General features: G+C 35.5%; 1 protein-coding gene across 5 annotated transcripts in view; it reads left to right on the top strand.

Annotated features, from left to right (window-relative positions):
• The window catches only part of LOC131689623 (ATP-binding cassette subfamily G member 4), a 142086-nt gene that overhangs the window by 82368 nt on the left and 39243 nt on the right, over positions 1–20475 (top strand). For all 5 annotated transcript variants that reach the window (XM_058974846.1, XM_058974845.1, XM_058974849.1 and 2 more), the window contains 2 exons: positions 9188–9520; positions 9744–9873. In XM_058974846.1, coding sequence (XP_058830829.1) covers positions 9460–9520; positions 9744–9873 — 191 coding nt within the window. In that variant the 5' untranslated portion in view covers positions 9188–9459. The remainder of the gene's footprint in view (positions 1–9187; positions 9521–9743; positions 9874–20475) is intronic.

The raw sequence follows: 20475 nt of genomic DNA on the forward strand, positions 1-20475 counted from the left end.
ATTCTTTTGAATAAAATCTTCTATTTTCAAATTTTCAGTGAAAACTTATTTTTCGAAAAAATGAAAATTATTATTAGTAATAACACATTGTCGTGATTTTTCTTTTTCGGCTGGTCAGCCATTTTCATTTTTATAATTTATTAGCGTCTTTTAAATCACATTTAGGCGCCGACAAATTATTTCCCGAATATATATATATATATATATATATATATATATATATATATATATATATATATATATATATATATATATATATATATATATATATATATATATATATATATATATATATATATATATATATATATATATATATATATATATATATATATATATATATATATATATATATATATATATATATATATATATATATATATATATATATATATATATATATATATATATATATATATATATATATATATATATATATATATATATATATATAATAAAATATAAATTCGCTTTATTCCCCCAAAGAAGGAAAAATTGGGTAAACATCAATATTTCTCCCAAAGGTGAAAACTTTTGGTGAACCACTCTTTGTCGGCTGGGGTCCACTAGAAGGTTGAGAGCAGTCTATTATCTTTTTTCGGATAAAACCCGCCTAGAGGCCGTGTGGCATCCGGCGGGTTGAAGCTGCTCAACCAAGAACTGATCCACTGGGTTCGTGTTCCCATGTCGTTAGAGGCGACTTCAAACAGCAGTCTTCAAGTCAAGGTGTTTCTCCGTGCCGAGGACTGAATGGCTGGTAGGACTAAAATATGCCAGTCGCGCACGGAGTGTCGGTGGGTCTAACCCTCTCTAATTGTGGAAAAGTTTTTGAAAAAAAATGGAACGGAACTTCACAGTTCAAAACCAAAGTTTATATGAAAATTAAAAAAATCATCTTCTAGGTAAAAATGAACATTGTTGTCCATTGATTTTTTCTAACGAACTGGGCTTGGGAGCAGAACAAATCCAAATGTTGGTAGGGGTTTAGGGTTCCAACTAAATCATGGTGACAAAAATTGGAAGGAATCTTCACAGTTTAAACCAAAGTGAATATGAACTTTAAAAAATCATCTTCTAGGTGAAAATGAATATAGAAACTACTTTGCAACTGATCATTCAAAAAATATTCCGTCAACTCATGCGGATTGGAGACTTCAAGTGCTTCATTCCATCGGGACAAAACGGACATAATAAATACCCAAGTAGGCTGGGTTTGGGAGCAGAACAAATCCAAATGATGGCAGGAGTATAGGATTCCAACTAAATCATTGTGTAGAAATTTTTGAAAAAAATGGAAAGAAACTTTACAGATCAAATTGTTCTGCTGCATAGTGACTTTTTGCCATATCTGTTATCGCATATAACTTCCAAACGTTAACCAAATCTCCCATCTTTTGTTGTATGCAGGATACGGCAAATGAATTATTCTGCAAGGTTTTGTAACTAAAACCACGTTATGCACGTTACATGCACTCGGGAGTAATTGTACATAGTGGTAGTAAATTTTTGTACATGTTGGTGAAAATCTATCTGTAAGGAGTGTTGTAATCGTGAAGTTGTTCAACAAAAATACATTTCTGACTGCAAAAATGTATGCGTTGGTTTTAAACTGTGAAGCCCCGTTCCAATTTGTTTTCAAAAATCTCTTCTCAATGATTTAGTTGGAACCCTCACCCCCTGCCATCATTTAGATATGTTCTGCTCCCAAGTCCCTAAAAAATATCAGATATAGCTTGTTGGCTTTGACATCAGATCTCGACGGTTCACACATTTCGAAACATATGGTATTCCAACATAATTTAGTCATTGATACTGAAATTTTTTTAAATGTGATTTAGCGGTTTTCGTTTGTTTTGACAGTAGATGTTGACGTTTCATTTTGTTTTAGACATATTTCGACGAAAACTAATTTTCGATCTCCCCCCCCCCCCTTTAATGATGTTCGATTGAGCTAAAAATTTCTTCGAAGAAGTCAAACGTAGACTATGTAGAATAAATTGGAAAACTGTATTGAGTATAGAAGGAAATGTCAACGAAGCAGTGACTAAATTCTACTTAATTGTAACGAATTTAATCTCTGGAACAGTACCAGTAAAAAGAAGAAGAAGAACTCATGGCGGCCAGCAGCCTGTATGGTTCAACCAACATCTGAAAAATTTAAAAAATAGAAAGCAAAAGGCACATAAAATTTACAAGAAAGAACATAGCATTACAAATCGGCAAAACTATCTGGATATTTGCTCCCAACTCGACATAGCCATTAACACTGCACATGAAGAATATAATCGTAAAATCGAGACTGAAATCAAGACCTATCCAAAGAATTTCTTCAATTACGTGAAAACGAAATTGAAAAGTAGAAACTTTCCATCCCAAATGCATTTTGACGGACATGTAGGAAATAACAATACTGAAATTTGCTATTTATTTGGAAAATTCTTTCAAGAAGTCTATACTTCATATTCCGAAACAGACCGCGACCGCGACTACTTTTCATTTACACCTGAATTTTCAAATGACATTGCCGTCCACAAACTATCTGAACACGAAATTACCACTGCACTAAAAAACTTAGACGCATCAAAAGGACCTGGACCGGACGGAATAGCACCAATATTTTTAAAAAATCTAGCAGAAGAATTCACTCTACCACTACTACATATTTTCAACATGTCACTGAAAAATGGAACATTCCCAGAAATATGGAAATCATCCTTTTTAGTGCCAATTTTTAAATCAGGCGCTAAATCGGACATCCGAAACCATCGTGGGATTGCCATTATATCATGCATTCCAAAATTATTCGAAAAACTAGTAAATGACAAAATATTTCAGCAAATCAAAAATCAAATAACAAGCAAGCAGCATGGCTTTTATAAAGGCCGCTCAACAAAATCAAACCTTTAAGAATTTGTAACATTTACTGTAAATGCAATGGACAATGGCAACCATGTGGAAACACTCTACACAGACTTTAGTAAAGCATTCGACCGTATCGACATACCTTTATTGCTCTTCAAACTGCAAAAATATGGCATAGAAAATAAACTATTGAAATGGTTCGAATCATATTTAACTAAACGTCAACAATAACCTTCAGAAGAAAAATTTCAAATGTTCCCATAGACATACACTTAGGCAACCAACTTGTAGAAAAATGTAAAATTGTACGAGATTTAGGCGTAATCTTAGACTCCAAGCTCACATTTGTTGAACATTATAATACAATAATAAATAAAGCAAATAGTATGCTGGGCTTTATCAAACGTTTCACCTTCAATTTTGAAGACCCTTACACAATAAAATCATTATACAATACATATGTCAGGCCACTTTTGGAATATTGCAGCATAGTATGGAACCCATACACTGTCCTGTACGAAGAACGCATCGAATCAGTCCAAAAACAATTTATTTTGTACGCGCTTCGTAAACTAAACTGGACGACATGTCCTCTTCCATCGTATAAAGCACGTTGTATGCTCATTAATATACAAACACTCAAAGAACGCCGCGATGCTTTACTTTATCAACGACATTATTTCTCAACGTGTACAATCCGCATCATTACTTTCTCAAAAAAAATTTTATGTACCTAGCCGACAACTAAGAACTCGTAATTTATTCCAATAACAATCTTTTAGGACAAACTATGCTAAAAATAGCCCCATCAATAGAATGATGCGTCATTATAATGAAAATTGTGTAATAATTGACCTTTCCATGTCTAGAAAACAAATCAAATCTGAACTAAACCGTAGAAATAATGTATAGTATATAAGCAAATATTGTAAAACCATTCTATGTAGTCTACATATGCTTGACGAAAATAAATAAATAAATAAATAAATATCCGAAAATAGGCTCATCATTCTAGGCTTTTGTCATTGCTTCCAGTAAATAAGGTCATTTAACTGTGCGAAGAATTTTGCTTAAACTTCGTTCCAAAATTTCTCTAGAATTTATCACTATTTTCGATCAACTCATAAGCAAAAAACCGATTTAATCCACCTATCAGTGAGATGAGATATTTGTTATACATATCTCAATTACACCATTCATTAGTTTGCCGAACTCACGCGAAGTTGGCAAGCAACTAGATGTGAGATAAGCACAATTTCGAGTCCTGCACAATTAACACTTCGAATAAACTGAAGAAATTATACAAAAATAATAGTACAAATAAAATTAAAATTATTGTGAAGCAAAAAAAATCAAAAAAAGTTATTCATACCCATAATGATTAACATAAATCAATTTAATAAATTAAATTAACCAAATTAGCTCAAATAATAATTAGGCAATATTTAAAAAAATATAAAATTAAGAGAGTAAATTAAATTGTTTCAAGTTAACAAACTGTCCCCAATAATAAAAAGAACTTACTAAACCGAAAATGAAGAAACTGAATAAAATATTTGAACTGGGAAAAAATAACAATTTAATAAAATGATTAAAATAAATAAAACAAATAATACGAAAAAAACCAAAAAAAAAAATAAATTTATTGAATTAATAAGGCAATCAATATGAATAAAATTAACCTTTACATATCTAACATTTCTCTAACACATATAGGGTTCCAAAACCGTTATTCTTAAAAGTGGTGGAGTAACACGGAAAACCTGTTTTGATCAAGATAGGTGCTTCTCTAGTAGTGATAGAAGCTGCTCAATTTTTACATACCGATCCTTAATACACATCTCCTGCAAAGCAGGCTAAATTGATAAGATGCATCACTTTTCAAAAAATGTTTGAAGGCAACGAAGATATCTAGAGAAAATTTTCAATAGAACGTAAGTAACATTGAGAGCCTCTCTTTGTTTACTTTCTCTTTCAATTATTACGAGGTCATTACAACACTTTGCACTAATTTTTCAGTACATATCGAAAGCCGACGGTTTTTTACTAGAAGTTTATGCAAAGAGTAGAGTAGTAAATGTTGAAATGGCCGAGTAATGAACAGAAGAGAAAGATCCCAAAGAGAATCTCTCATTGTTACTTACGTCCTATTCTAAATTTTCTCTAGATATATCAAAATATCATTTCCACCGATAACTAAAAATGTCTCTGGCAGCACTGCTCCAGTGGAATCCAATCAGAACAATTGCAATAGCTCCAGTTCTACGGATAGTTTTACTTGTTTTTGTTAGGAACACTCACAAAAGCGCGACGCGAGACAGGACACAACACTTATTGTCCTTACTAACTTTAAAAACCTGTTTTAATCCACCTAGCGGTGCAATTGTGCCTTTCTCAATCATGAACACGAGAATGTGTGCGTTGTTTATATCCATTAAAAGCTTTTAAATGCATATATTACATTTTATTATTATACATCACACGACAACTATATACAGGAAAATAAATCATTATTCGAGTTCCAAAATTTTGTAAAAGAAAAAACAGCCACGGTAATATTGAACTGAAATATCGGTTTGAATCGGAGTTTTCTATGTGATCGCACTCCACAACCCGTAACTCCGGAGCCGGAAGTCGGATGGAGATGGAATTTAATATCAGTTTCCGGGGACGCAACACCTTTCATTTGAGACTAAGTTGATCAAATCGGTCTAGCCATTTTCGAGAAACCAATATAACCGTTATTCTGAATTTGGATGCTTCCGGATCCGTCGATGGTGGCCAGTGTGGCCAAAGAGACCTTGAATGACTGTTGATGACCTAGATCTACAAATTCAACAGTTGTGTTTACACTTTGGAAAAAAATCACCTTTTTACATTCATCGCAGAATTCGTTAGAATCGGGATTTGCTGCGTGATCGTACGCATCACCCTGTAATTCAGGAATCAGAACTCGGATCCACACAAAATTCAACAGCAGCTGATGTTTGTCAAAATCGGTTCAGAAAATTCCGAGAAACCGATGTGGACAAATCAACAAATTTTGTTTTGTAACCATACTCTTCAACTCGTAATCCGGAACAAGATGTCGGTTGAAAATGAAATTCAATAGCAAACTATGGGAATATTATACCTTTCATTTGAATCTTAGTTTGTAAAAATCGGTTCAGCCATCTCCGAGAAACCGATGTGTACATTTTGTTAACAAATCCGCACATACACACACATACATACATACATATATACATACATACATACATACATACATACATACATACATACATACATACATACATACATACATACATACATACATACATACATACATACATACATACATACATACATACATACATACATACATACATACATACATACATACATACATACATACATACATACATACATACATACATACATACATACATACATACATACATACATACATACACACATACATACACACAGATATTTTGCGATCTCGGCGAACTGAGTCGAATGTTATGCGTCGCCCTCCGGGCCTCAGTTAGAAAGTCGGTTTTTGGAGCAATTGCATAACCTTTCTATATGAAAAAGGCAAAAGAATAATATTTAATTAGCTTAATCAGTATGTAACATTGAACGTTATCTTCATCTGATTATAATTTGGAAAGGTTGGTGGAATGGGTTTGAGCGTGTAGGGAAAGGGGGTTAGTAGAGTGGGAGTGGAGGATGCGTCAGAAATCCTTCATCTTATTTCGGTATACGGGGTGGATAAAGGAAATGCGTGAGGGTAGTCCAAGAGGAGGGGAGTGATGAAGGAGGGAGGTGTAAGGGTAAGGCGGGGGGAGGGGCGGTGACGCAATACTCAACTGCATATTTTGCCTTCCATTTGAGACTTGGTTTGAGAAAGTCGGTTCAGTCATGACCGATGAACCGATGTGACTTTAATTGTGGAATATGCCCGGAATTCCGCACTTCCGTAATCGTCGATAGTGGACAATATATTCAAAGAATGTTTGATTGGCAATCAGTGATCTAGATCTGCGATTAGAAGTAATTTGGTGACCATTTCAATAGTTTCTAGCCTCTGAGGTATTACGATTGTACCGATTTATATGGGAAATTCCAGTGTATCCTTACCAACACCCCTGTAACTCCGGAAGCAAGAGTCAGAACCGAATGAAATTCAGCAGCAGTCAATGGCATTACTATATCTTTCATTTGAAATCAAGTTTGTAAAAATCGGTAGAGAATTCGTTGTGGACTGGGTGTTATATTAGCTTAGGAACATGGCGGGTACCCCGGGGGCGTCATGAACCGTCATAGGTGGCCAATGTGGTCAAAGCTGCTTTGATTGATCATTAGTGATCCAGACTCGCAAACTAGAGTAATGTTACATCAATTTTAATATGTTTTGCATCATTTGAACATCATGGTGGTACCAGTTTATATGGGAATTTGCTGTGTGACCGCACTCTTCAACTCGTCACTCCGGAACCGGAAGTCGGATCAACTAAAAATTCAATAGCAGCTTATGGGAGCGTTATACCTTTCAGATGAAACTAAGTTTGCGAAAATCGGTTCAGCCATCTCTGAGAAAATTGTGTGAGTTTAAATGACACACACATACACACACACACACACACACACATACATACACACACACAGACATTTGCCGATCTCGACGAACTGAGTCGAATGGTGTATGACGCTCGGCCCTCCGGGCCTCGGTTAAAAAGTCGATTTATACAGTGATTGCATAGCCTTTCTTTATGAGAAAGGCAAAAAGATTAAAAAATTACCTGTTTGTCGACCGGTTTTAGGCTCGATGTTTCCCATCTACAGGACGATGTCCGACTGATTACTAGATGACAAATACAATCATACTGCGTGCAGTACTCGTCGAGAAAAGAATTAAAAAACACAATTCACTGAATTTTCAGGTTTGTCAGGTGGAAAAGGGGGTATGATATTGGTGCATCGTCCTCGTTCATAAGCGCGTGTTCAGCATTGGCTATGTACATTGATTCCCATGCGTTCAGGTATGCAATTTTCCGTACAGTTTTCACGAGTTTCGCGCTGTCTCAGTCTATTGTATGATTGTGGGCTATAGTGTGTGCTGCCACACTGGAGTCGTTGGCTCTTTCGTGGTCGACAGCATGTTTATGTTCTCGAATGCGAACTTTGAACTTTCGGCGAGTTCAGGGGGTCTTTTGGCGCCATTTTTCCCAGATCTAATTTGTGCATATTTTGGAATTTGATTCGCAATATGCATTTTCAATAATATCCGAAAACAGGCATTCTTAATTTTAAAATGAAATATTTGAACTTATATTTCATTCAAAATTCAGTAGAGATACGAAATGTTTAAAAAAAATGGACGTGGGATGTCTCTTCAAAATTTTTGTCTTAAAGCAACCAGTTTGAAATACCCAAGGATTTCCTTAATTATAGCAGGGTAGACGATCCCTTATGTATCTCATCAATCAGGATGTCACACTATTTCGTTGATAATTCGACTTAGAGTGGCTGGATGCGCTTAAATAATGTACCTTCATCTTTGCTTCGTTCCTAAGAAGCAGAACAGTTAAAAATTTTTCAGGAAAATGTAAAATGCTCGCGTTTGAGCGAATCAAAAAGTCGAATCGAATCGTCCTACCATTTGAGCTGATGCGTTGGAGATAGCAGACACTGCTCTAACTAATGTGTTCAAATAGGTGGGATGAATAAAGGAGTTCGGATGGATTAGGGCGCATTAACTCTATATACAAACGCTCATATATAGAATTGAATTTAATTGGAGTTAAAGTAGTGTTCGGTTTTTGGTCACATGACCCTCCTTAGTGCAACGTTTCGAAGAAATAGCCCCTCATCTTCATAGGAAAGCAGGGTTTGAACATAAATTAATTATAGTTTTCTCATAATACAAATATTTTGCAAATTTTGTCAGGACTACAAATATTTTCTTTTTCAAGTAGAATGTAATATTAAGTTTGTTTCCGCAAGTGGCTCTGTTCTACACTAAAATGGAAAACTATTTATAGGGAAATAGAGGACAAAAATACGTTTGTCTTCTTAATACATCGCAACATTAAATTAGCATGGACACTAATAAATATTTCAGATTAGTTGAAGATCTTATGACACATCTTAGTAATGAATATGGAAATAGCAGGATAGATGTGAGCACTGAATAAATATGTGCTAACGAAACTTCGCAAATCATTGAATCCATCACGATCCGACGAAAAAATTAATGCCTGACAAGATAAATAGATCTTTTTTCAAATCGCCGAACGCTGCAACCGAACTATAGTTTCGTTTTTATTATTTATTGTTATAGATCACTGAGACGAACGCCGAGAAAAGTGAAACTAGACTAACAACAACATCGAGCAACAGCCACCGACATGAGAAAGAGCTGAATGGATGAGGACAGAAATCATACCGAGACCGAGGCCCAAAACCGCGTAGAGAAAGGTTTCTGACATTGAAGCGTACAAAGTCAAATACAACTCATACCGGTTGGTGCAGTGAAGCAGAGAACTTGGTGAAAAAAGTTACAGGTTTACAATAGCTGGATGTGTTGCAGCTTGTGCATACGCAAAAGTAAGAATGGCAAAAGACGTAGAATTCCAAGATATAGTGTATGCAGTCAATGTCCGAAGAAGTTTCAGTAAGTACATAAATTGCTGGTTATGATCACATATCCTGCATACCTAAAAGGTCAATGCTATTCTTTACATCAGCCTTTTCAGTGCCGTGAACTACTCAGGGCGTGAGAATATTGAAAAGCAAACAACATGCATTTAACCATTGTAATTTTACTGATGCGTGCGATGTTGGATCTACTAGATACTATAACATCAATAAATGTTCCTTTCTAATTTCTCTTACAGTTAGCGAAAGTCGCAAGCGGACCATTGTCAAAGGCGTGAGTGGTGTTTTTCGACATGGCCAATTATCGGCAATTATGGGTCCTTCGGGCGCAGGCAAAAGTAGTTTGCTGAATGCTATTTCCGGCTATAGGTAAGTTGATATTATTACATACATACGTATTGATACAGTAATGTACCGATTTTGGGACACCTTCCAGGCTGACAATATCGAGAGTTGTTCTATGGAAAAAGGTCGATTTTTCAATTTTGCATGTTTTCCATGAGCAAAATGTGGCTAAAAAGCATTCAATCGTGCCATTGCGATGTAGTTTGTATTGAATTGCAAGTTGTACCGTTTTATAGCTTGAATAGCCCTATTATGGAATGTGCCGCAATATTTCATTAATTACTCAGCCTATAATCAATGCAATGCGTATAAATTGGCACCAACATCTTTGCCTCGCTCTTAAGAACCAGTATAATAACACAAATAGCCAGAAAACGATAAAATTGATCACGTTTGAGCGCAACGAAAATTCATTGGTGATGCAGTACTGCACCCTAACGAATAGGCCCAAAATAGGGTCATTACCCTATTTGTAATATAAAAAGCCTGTCAATGTATGTGAACCTTGAAAAGTCTTGGCAAGACATCACAGAATCTGCGTTAAACAATTATTTTTTAATAATAACGCTGGCTGTAGAATTATCTGCAAAAGTGCTATTTCTCGAATTTGATTTATTTGATAGGGACAAAAATCATTCCCCAATGTTTAATATATTGTAGACAAAAATACAACCTTTCAAATGCAATCAAAATTATTTATTTCCGTTTACCCTCTTATATCGATCGAATCGACATTTGAAAAGGGCGTATTTTTCAGTGAAAATTGTGTATAACTATTGAACCAGACAAGATAAAATTTTTCCTCAGAGTTAGCATCTTGAACAAATGTGCTCAGAATTGATTGCTCTAGAATATTGCAGAAGAAAGTATCATTCTATCTCAACTATAATTTGAAATAATGTCTACAACTTTGACATGTTAAGGACTGCCCTAAAACCGTTTCAGCCAAAAGACGCAGTTTATCACGCACAATAAATGTTTCTAACATATAAACTCTCTGAATCCAAAGATGAATGCGTGAACAATTGTTTCCTGCTAAATTCGCTTTCTTGACCACTGCACCGTAAAGTTCATTGTATATGGTATATTACTTTGCATATAGTATATTATCGATGAATATATTTTATTCAATTTACCATGAAAAGACGAAACTGCTTGCCGTAGTGCGCATAATACTCGTGGAGAATCGGGTCGACTAACAATCGGGCCACTCTATCAAACTAAAAAGCTAGTACTTTAAGTATTTTATGTTGTTGTTTGCTTATTTTTGCTCCTTAACGGGTTATTTAAGGTTGTTAAGTTACCCTAACAATATCGCAAAATCTTTTTAAATACAACAGATAGGAAGTTATTTTGTTCCGCGAAAATATGTGACTCAACACCACAAACAACTTTGTGAAAGATTTCAAGAACGTAGAATTTCTAAAAAAGTTATCAAGAAAATATTAATTTTAGGGGTCTTCCATATAATATGTTCCATAACCTGTAAACTGTTAAAGCTACATATATGGTGTCTTCAGCAATTTCTATTGTAATAATATTTGCTACAACAAACGGTTCCGACAGCATGAAGTAACAAGTTACTTTACTCGTCCGGACATGCCGTACTGACTCCTACGGTAGCAGATAAAGGGTTAGGTCGCCGGTAAACTCTAAGATTGCTCATATGACCCTTTCCACGCTTTTCTAAAACTTTCTTCCTTAAACCCCTTGCTCTCCCTTGAGTACTATGGCTCTTAATATTGAAAAATATACTTCATTTTCCAGTCCCTTGCTAATTGAATGTCGTTAAAAACATAAAAAAGGAAAATTGACTCACTCTTCGTCGTTCACAAAAAAGGAAAAAAAAGTTATGAAATTTTGGTGAAGAAGCAAAATGGCTATCTGTTAAACGAAAAAAGTTATTGGGTGAAATTGAAGTATATGTCGGAAAACCCCCTTAAAAAGTGTTTTTTTGCTGTAACTTTTGTATTTGATTTTTTACAGTTTTTCAATGTTCTAGAAAGTTTCAGATGCTTTCAAAATACACCTTTTTGCGGAATAGACCAACTCGCTATCTCTTTGTTTTTAGTATTATGCCAGTTTTTTGGTTATTTTGGGCTAAGTTAAAGGGGCTATGGTTTGTAGCAGGGTTGCCAAGATTAGATCTGTATTTTTCTCCTAAAAACCTGTATTTACTCTATGAAAAATCTGTGTCGATATCTGTATCGAATCAGTTGAGTCGTTTAACCTTTTGCGGGATTATCTATCGAAGGTATTAATTCCTATGGTTTAAATCAGTCGAGCAAGGACCTATTTACATTTTCATAACAAAAAACTACAAATCGTTCAGACATTTTACATCCAGAAACTTGAACTTTACCGATGCGCACACTGGAAAAATATTTTCTTCTTCATTTAATGATTTTTGTTGATATATAATGTTATATACATTAAGTCGACCAATGTAACTGTCGAATTTTCGGACAAAAAATTGTGAATTAACAAAGTCACAGAGCATTACAATTAACGTTTTTGCAAGTAGACTTCAGCCAGGCGTTTGCTGGGTGCTGACCTGAGTGTATTACAAACCTATACCTTTCATAATGAGCGACCACTCTCAAAAGTGAAGATATATTTTAATATAGAGGGCTAAGCTGAGAGAGACACAGAGGAAGTATTACTGAAACTGAAAAAAAATATTTCTAAAAATAGTTTTGTAGCATCATTTCTCAAAAATCTGTATATCTGTACATACACGCAAAAATCTGTATATCTGCACACAAGGATGCAAAATGCCTATCTTTTCTGCGGCTGTAATTTTTCTGCCTACATTCTCATTTCTCTTTCGACGCTGCTGTCGTTCGCTATTGCAGGACGCCCCGCGCTGTACGGCAGTCTGTAAGCAAAGCAGTAACATGACAAAGAAATACTGCCGCCAGTACAGCCACCAGACGCGAGCGGTACAGCTTCTCTTTCCTTATTTTACACTTTTTAATATCTTTTAATATTTTAATCTATTCAATATTTTCAATCACAAACGACGACAATAAATGCGGTTCGTTTACACCACGAGCGGCATCAACGCTTTCGTGTGCGGGCCTCTCCCTTTGACTACGCAGAGAAAAGTGTACAAAGCGAGAGAACAAACTTTACTACGCCACACTCTCACTGTGCAGTAGGAGTACAACAGCAAAACAAAAACGTATTCTACTGCTCTACTGGAAAATGTACTAGTTTGGCTACCGTTCTGGCAAGAGCTGTAGTGATGCGTCGCTGTAGCGGGCTGTACGGCTTGTGCAAATGTAAATATACCGAAAAAAATGTAGTTTACCAGTACCTTTGGCATCCCTGTCTGCACATACAGATTCTTGGTCTGAAAATGGCAGAAAAATCTATTTAAATACAGATTATTCTGTATTTTGGTAACCCTGGTTTGTAGAGTAGCAGGTAGTAGCGGCTAAATTTATTTAGGGTGAAGTGCCTATTTTCACCATGCTATGCATGGTGCCTCACTAATTCGTTAATTTCTCGCCCTACAATCAATGAAATACGTAAAAATTAACATCAACAGCTTTGCTTCGTTGTTAAGAACCAATATAATAAAACAAATGTACTGAAAACATTGAAATTCTCGTGTTTGAGCGCAACTAAAACTCGAATCGAGTGCCCCTATTGTTGCGCTACCATTTGACTCAATGCGTTGAACAAATATAGCAGACACTGCTCTAACCAACGGCTTCAAATGGGTAGGGTGATAATAGAAACATGGCGCAAATGGGCTCATCACCCTATTTGTTGTTCAGCAAGAAATAAATAATTTTTTTAGATACATATATAAATCATAGGGCGATCTAAAGGTATCTTTGGAATAATGTGGGGTAAAATAGACTAGTGTCTCAATAAATTATTTGTATTATGAAGCATGGAAAATAAACCATTTTGCGAAATTAATAAACATTTGAAATAATATAGTCCATTCCATTAATTCTAAAACTCAAAGTTAATTTTTTTTTATTAGTAACATGTTAGTCTATTCCGCAAAAAGGTGTATTTTGAAAGCATCTGCAACTTTCTAGAACATTGAAAAACTGTAAAAAATCAAATACAAAAGTTACAGTGAAAAAACACTTTTTAAGGGGGTAATCCGTCAAATACTTCAATTTCTCCCAATAACTTTTTTCGTTTATCAGATAGCCATTTTGCTACTTCAGCAAAATTTCATAAAATCATTTCGTCTACAAACTTCCCATTGACGTCTATCGATTTTGGAAACAACTTGCAAAGTTATTTTTTTATCTGCGTATATACCCCCCTTAAATCAAAATTTACGAAAATTATATTAAACTACTTAAAAAATAAAGAAACCTTTCCAAAGACATCAAAGTGCCATAACCAATAGTTTCGTCGCAAATATCAATGTCCGGCTTTTTTTGATCCCGTCCCACTGTGCGCTCATATGGTAGTTGGTCTTTGCCAGTATTGCTCTTCTCCCATTCATTCTTCTTCTGAGCCACCGATAGATCAAAAGACCTTGTCGTTATATTTATTACACATAATAAACATGTCGTTTGCAATTTGGCATTTAACCCAATTATAGAAACGTGTCTGATAGGGAGAGTGAAGATCTGATACTGGATGCAAACGTTTGCACTACAGTATTTTCACTGGCCTAAGCATGGGGTCTTTGAAACAGCCAGTTCCATGTTTCAGCAGGTCCTCGCAACTCAGACTCGAATCGCAAGCGACCTCACAGACTTCAACCCTGTTAGCTGGAATATACACTCTGTACTCCTTCGTAAAAGGATCGTAGCCAGCAATATCATTTGCCTGATTTAAACTGTTTACAACCACCCGAAGCTTATCAAAGCGAATTTTCGATATTCCTGTCACGGCCGAATACCGATCCGTCAGAACTCGAGAATTCTGCAACAGATTCAAACACTTTTAATCTTTGATCCGGAAGGGCCCGGTGGCCGAGCTTGTATATACTTTGAGCCGGGGAGCCGTTTTGTTTCGACGTTCATCTCACCTTGAGATGAACTCCCGTCAAATGAAGTCATTTTTGCACGGGCCTATTGCCCAGTGCACGTTAGTAGGAGAACCAAAAAGGGGAAACGTAAAATAATACTTAACTTATGCATGTGTAACGGTACTCAGATACAGAAACATAAAAGAAGGCAAAAATACTGAAACCTCGACGAGGGGGAGAGTGCACAAGATAACCTTGAACGCGGATTAGGACTATTCTTGTCGCTATACAACGCACGGACTGGCAACAAAATACTTGTGTCTCGACCGAGCGCTCGAAAACGAATGTCGTGAATATCTGAGCAGTATAAAATAAACTTTATTCCTCTGGAACCCCCATTTCCTTCCCAAACGTGTAACGGATGCTCCCTAATATGGAATGCAATAAACAGGCATTACATCGTTTTCCGACATATTCTTACGAATTGATCCTTTTATAATTCACTGAATTTTGAAAATGTGAGGATTTCTAGGTTTATTTAAAACGAGCCTTAATGAGCTTTTTCGCCTCATTTTTCTAGGATCCGGATTGGGCAATATCGCACATAAAACTTTATTTGTTTTAGGTTTTAAAACTAAGTTATGCCTTGATGCACGGTTTACATATACTGGGCTAGCTCGTTAGAGTGTAAACATTTGACGAGCGCGCGTCATAGAAATCATCGGCGAAAACAATTCTATGAAATTCATATAGGGGAAGATGGGGAAAACGCACCCCCGGGGCAAAATGCACCCCTTGCTTATATTGAAAACTGCTGAAAATTTCTAGAAAATGCTAATACCAGTCGGAAGTCCGCTATAGTAAACATACACTGCCAATGTTTGATAACCGTACATCATCAGCAGCTCAAGAAGTAAACAATAAACAATAACGTGCTCTTCACATGTAATTGTTGTGGCTGTTTTACTATTATATCAGTGCAATTCAGTTCTATTTATACTGTTGTTCGTTATTCTTTCACTATATATAAAAAATCTACTAAATAATTCTCTTTATGCTAAATTTATATCTCTGCTCCATCGGGGGCAAAATGCCTTACTCTTTGATTTTGCTGATTTTTTAATCGAAAATAGAAAAATCATTCTGAAAACCTACTAATTGCATAACCTAAGACTATTCAATGGCACACTTTTGTGAAAACCCGTCAGAATAAAAACTATTTTTCTACCACGTTGTTATGGTGCGTTTTACCCCCGTACAGGTGCATTTTGCCCCACCTATTTTTCAAAAGGTAATTTTGAATGATTTTGTAGAATTGAATATTTTTCATGTTTTTTAATATTTTGCAAAATGTTGGCTAAACGATATCATTAATTCAATTCTCCCAAATAATGTTCTATAGCTGAGTTATGACCATATTTCCTTAGGGGGTGCGTTTAACCCCATCTTCCCCCATTGTTTGCTGCTAACGAGTGATCGGCACCTGATTTATCACATTGAAGCTATGCTGATGTCCAAAATCTTTGTTGGGAACAGAAAATTACAGTGGGATAAGTTTTCAACGGCATGCAGCCAAATTGCCGATTTTCGCTTGTAATCACATAGATGCACTGATTATCCTTTGTGTCTAGTGTAATTATGACGTAATTTACACATTATTGCACTTGATTTTTTCCACCGTAAGAGCTCAAATATTGTCAGTTAACAACTTTCGAGAAATCCGTTTGTTTATCTCAACGATTTCTCTGACGTCACCTAAAACTGTCAATTTGTTGGGAACAGAAAATTACAGTGGGATAAGTTTTCAACGGCATGCAGCCAAATTGCCGATTTTCGCTTGTAATCACATAGATGCACTGATTATCCTTTGTGTCTAGTGTAATTATGACGTAATTTACACATTATTGCACTTGATTTTTTCCACCGTAAGAGCTCAAATATTGTCAGTTAACAACTTTCGAGAAATCCGTTTGTTTATCTCAACGATTTCTCTGACGTCACCTAAAACTGTCAAATCGCGGAGTAGCAAGCCTCGTTTCTGTGAGCCATGGCCTTGATGCTTTTTTATAAACCTCTTGTATCATTGCAAAATATTAGGTACTTTTAGAGAAAAACTAACTGCTGCGAAAACATTGATCAGCCGAGCTGCTGATTCAAAACATATTGTACATTCAGATTCAGCTTTATTTAAGATATTTTGCCCGGAACATCCTAAATTATCCTAAGGGCATAATATCCGATTACTGCCAAAATTTGTACTGCTTAAAGCCTACAAGTTCTAATGATCAAGACTGTTGTTGAGATATTTTATGGCACATATGTCTTGCTCTAAATTTGGGTTGAAATATTGTATTCATTGTTTTTTTATATTTTGAGGGAATGCAGGACTGAATTTGCCATCATTTGAGTCCACGTCATTTACAACCCTCATTCACGTAATATGTCTTCATTCTAAGCAGTAAAAAATGTGATTTTAATTATCCCGGTGTTAAATGGAGTCAATGCTACTGAACTGACGTCAACGATGTGAACTGCATGATTATCGACATTCGCCATGACTATTCCTACGATACGATGGATCGGAAGGGCATTGTCTATTAATTATAAGTTCCATCACGATGTGCCTGCACTTGCACTATTGATTGATACCACTTGCTTTGCACGAGACGCGCCAGTCAATGTCACATAAGTGCTAATCTACACTGAAACGAAGACCATGTTTATACCATTACTATATTAAAAATATAAATTTGAATTTATGCCAATGAATTTTAATAAAGAATATATCAACGCCCGTCTTGACCATGATGCCTGTCACATGTACCATGTCTCTCCCAAAATGAGAGACAGTATATCTTACTACTAACTACTACTAATATAGAAAGCATTCGCTCTTTAACTGTACTGCTTTTTAACTGAGCGTTCGCTAAGTGGGCTGTAGCTTACTTAACAAATTCAATTAATGAATTGAAAGAAACTAACAAAATTGACGAAATGAATAAAATGAATAAACTAAATAAATGAACTTGATAAAAATGCATAAAATCAATAAAATACAAACAGTGAATAAAATGAATTGCCTAAATGAAATGAATAAAACAAATAAACCAAATAAAGTGAATACTGAATGAATCGAATGAATAAAATAAATGGAATGAATAAAATAAATAAGATTAATCGGACCGGACCCATCGGTCTAAGATCGTGATGTCCTTTGCTGTATCAAGAAATTGTCTCCAGCTCACTCCACGGCTATTTGTCTTCCTCGTTCGTACTCGTACGGTGCTGCAATTCTCTTCGCCCTTGCTTCATTCTCTTCTTAACTAACTACTGGTACTAGCCATTAAGCAGGAACGAACAATGGTGCGAATATCGAAAACGGAAAAACAGTGTTTTTCCTCACAATAAGTTGGATTTTCATGAAAATCAATCAGCTCATGTAGAATATTGTTACAGCACCGCCGATTTGTTCCTGTGAAGATGTAGTACACGGTGTAGAAAAACCTACTTTTTCGTTTTCGATTTTCGCACCAATGATCGTTCGTCCTTAAACCAGCCATTTCATTGATTCGGAGCTCTCGTGCCTAGTACAGCCTCGTCAGTGCTACCTATGGCAGTTCGCATGCTGCTCCCACCATTCTCAGGAGTAACCTGCTGGTCTGATAGTAGCTCTGTCTCTAACTTCTTGACATATTCCTCGGCAACACGATCCAGTAGCGTAGCCAGAAATTTGGTTTAGGGGGAGGGAGTTTTAACAACCTTGAATGGGCTATCCAATATAAAAAAGCACAACTTTTGATACAATATTTAATAAATAATCTCTCAGAAGTAATTAGTTACTAGTTACTCTTCAAAAATAGTAAGAGACATGGTGACTTCAGCAAAGCTGTTGATAATGTTATTTTCAAAAAAATTGTTGAAAATATGAAGGTTACATAAACGCAACATATCGAGATATAAAACGACATTCAAGAAATTTTCTTGAATGTTCTTTTGTTCTTTTTAATCAAACTTAATTGTAAGTTTTAGAGACTACCTGGAATAGAATGAGAATTTTATTGTTTATACACAGCAGAACAGATTTGTCAATTATATTAATATCAGAATAACTTGTTTCAAAGGTTTTCTTTCGCATATAGACTAATATATTTCTAGGAGGATTATCCGCCAAAATAATTTTATTAGAAGAGGTGCTGCTTTTCGTTGTTATATTCTTCAAAAATACTAAATATTCAAAGATGACACTTTCGGAACAATGTGATCGTGTCCGTAAAAAATATTTTCGAGCATTAATTTTACTTTTCTTCACTTTAATTTAATAGCTCACAACCCCAGAACGTGTCCGCGCTTGCAAAATTATTACACCATTCAATTCAACAATCAAAGATACACCATTAGTAGCCATTAACTTGAAATACTTTGAAATTTTTAATATTTTCAAGAACTCTGCCGCTGAGGGGCGCCAGTGAGCATATTATTTTTGAGCCTACTGTATCACAAGATTTTTTAGAAAGTCAGTATCTTCTACGAAATTGCTAGACAAATCAAAACCTATGAGGTGGTATAACGGTTGCTTCAGAAAACTACCGTTAGGCGGCGCTAGTGAGCATATCAGTTGTTCAACCTAATGTATCATATCAGTTGTTCAAGCTAATGTATCCCAATTTCCTGATTTTTAGCGAATCAGTGCTTTCGGCAAAGTTGCTCACGAGATCGAAACCTTCGAGGTGGTATATCGAATAATATGGGATTCTTCCACTAAGAGACGCAAGTGAACTTGAACATGTAATTTTTTCGACCTACTGTATCTCAGTTTCCTAACTCTTTGTAAGATTGTTGTTCTTTTTTTTTCTACGAACTAAAGCCAAAAATGGTGGATGTCACCAAGGGAAAGAATAAATCGATGATATTCCAAAAATAAATTCACTAAATTATCAGATGAGGTTCCTCATATTCATCTAAACTAATTTTTCATTCATGATTTTGGAATAAGTAGGCAAAGAAATTAAGATTCGGAAGTCGTAAAACTCCTGTGTACCATTTCTGCAACACAATTCAACCACTCACTATGGTAATCGGTAAAAGGGGCTGCTTACAACACGCACAGAAACAATGACACAATATTCCTAAATACAGAATAATGCTAAACAAACACAATTGTTCTTCAATTTGTTTAACGTACTGATTTGATTCGAAAATCGTATAGCTCACTTATGACATGAATTTAACTATCATACTGTGTAGAACAATATTGATTATAACTATTGAATAGAATAGAACAATTTAATGTGTATACGTTCCTTTTACTTATTTGGTTGCGAAATACATCTGTATAATATGTCCAAAATATTTTCATGAGACACTTTGGATGTAGTTGGGATACTAGGAATATATATTAAATAAAAATTGTCAAGAAGGATCCGGTTCGCAGTTACTTTTTCCGCATCGCACGTCCTGTCACAGGTTTCGCATAGAGCCAGAATTGCAAAATTCTTAAATGAACAACTCTCGATAGACACTGCTCTTCTTAATAGTCGCAATCTAGAGATTCAGAAATCATGAATGTGCATGTTTACTAGTGCTACGTAGTGGCAGAATCCTAAACTGTTCAGTGTATCACTATCGCTTGTGCGACTATATCAAAGACACCGTTCTGCTACCAAATCAGGAATTCG

The sequence above is a fragment of the Topomyia yanbarensis genome, chromosome 3 (assembly GCF_030247195.1).
Source record: "Topomyia yanbarensis strain Yona2022 chromosome 3, ASM3024719v1, whole genome shotgun sequence".
Taxonomy (NCBI): Eukaryota; Metazoa; Arthropoda; class Insecta; order Diptera; family Culicidae; genus Topomyia; species Topomyia yanbarensis.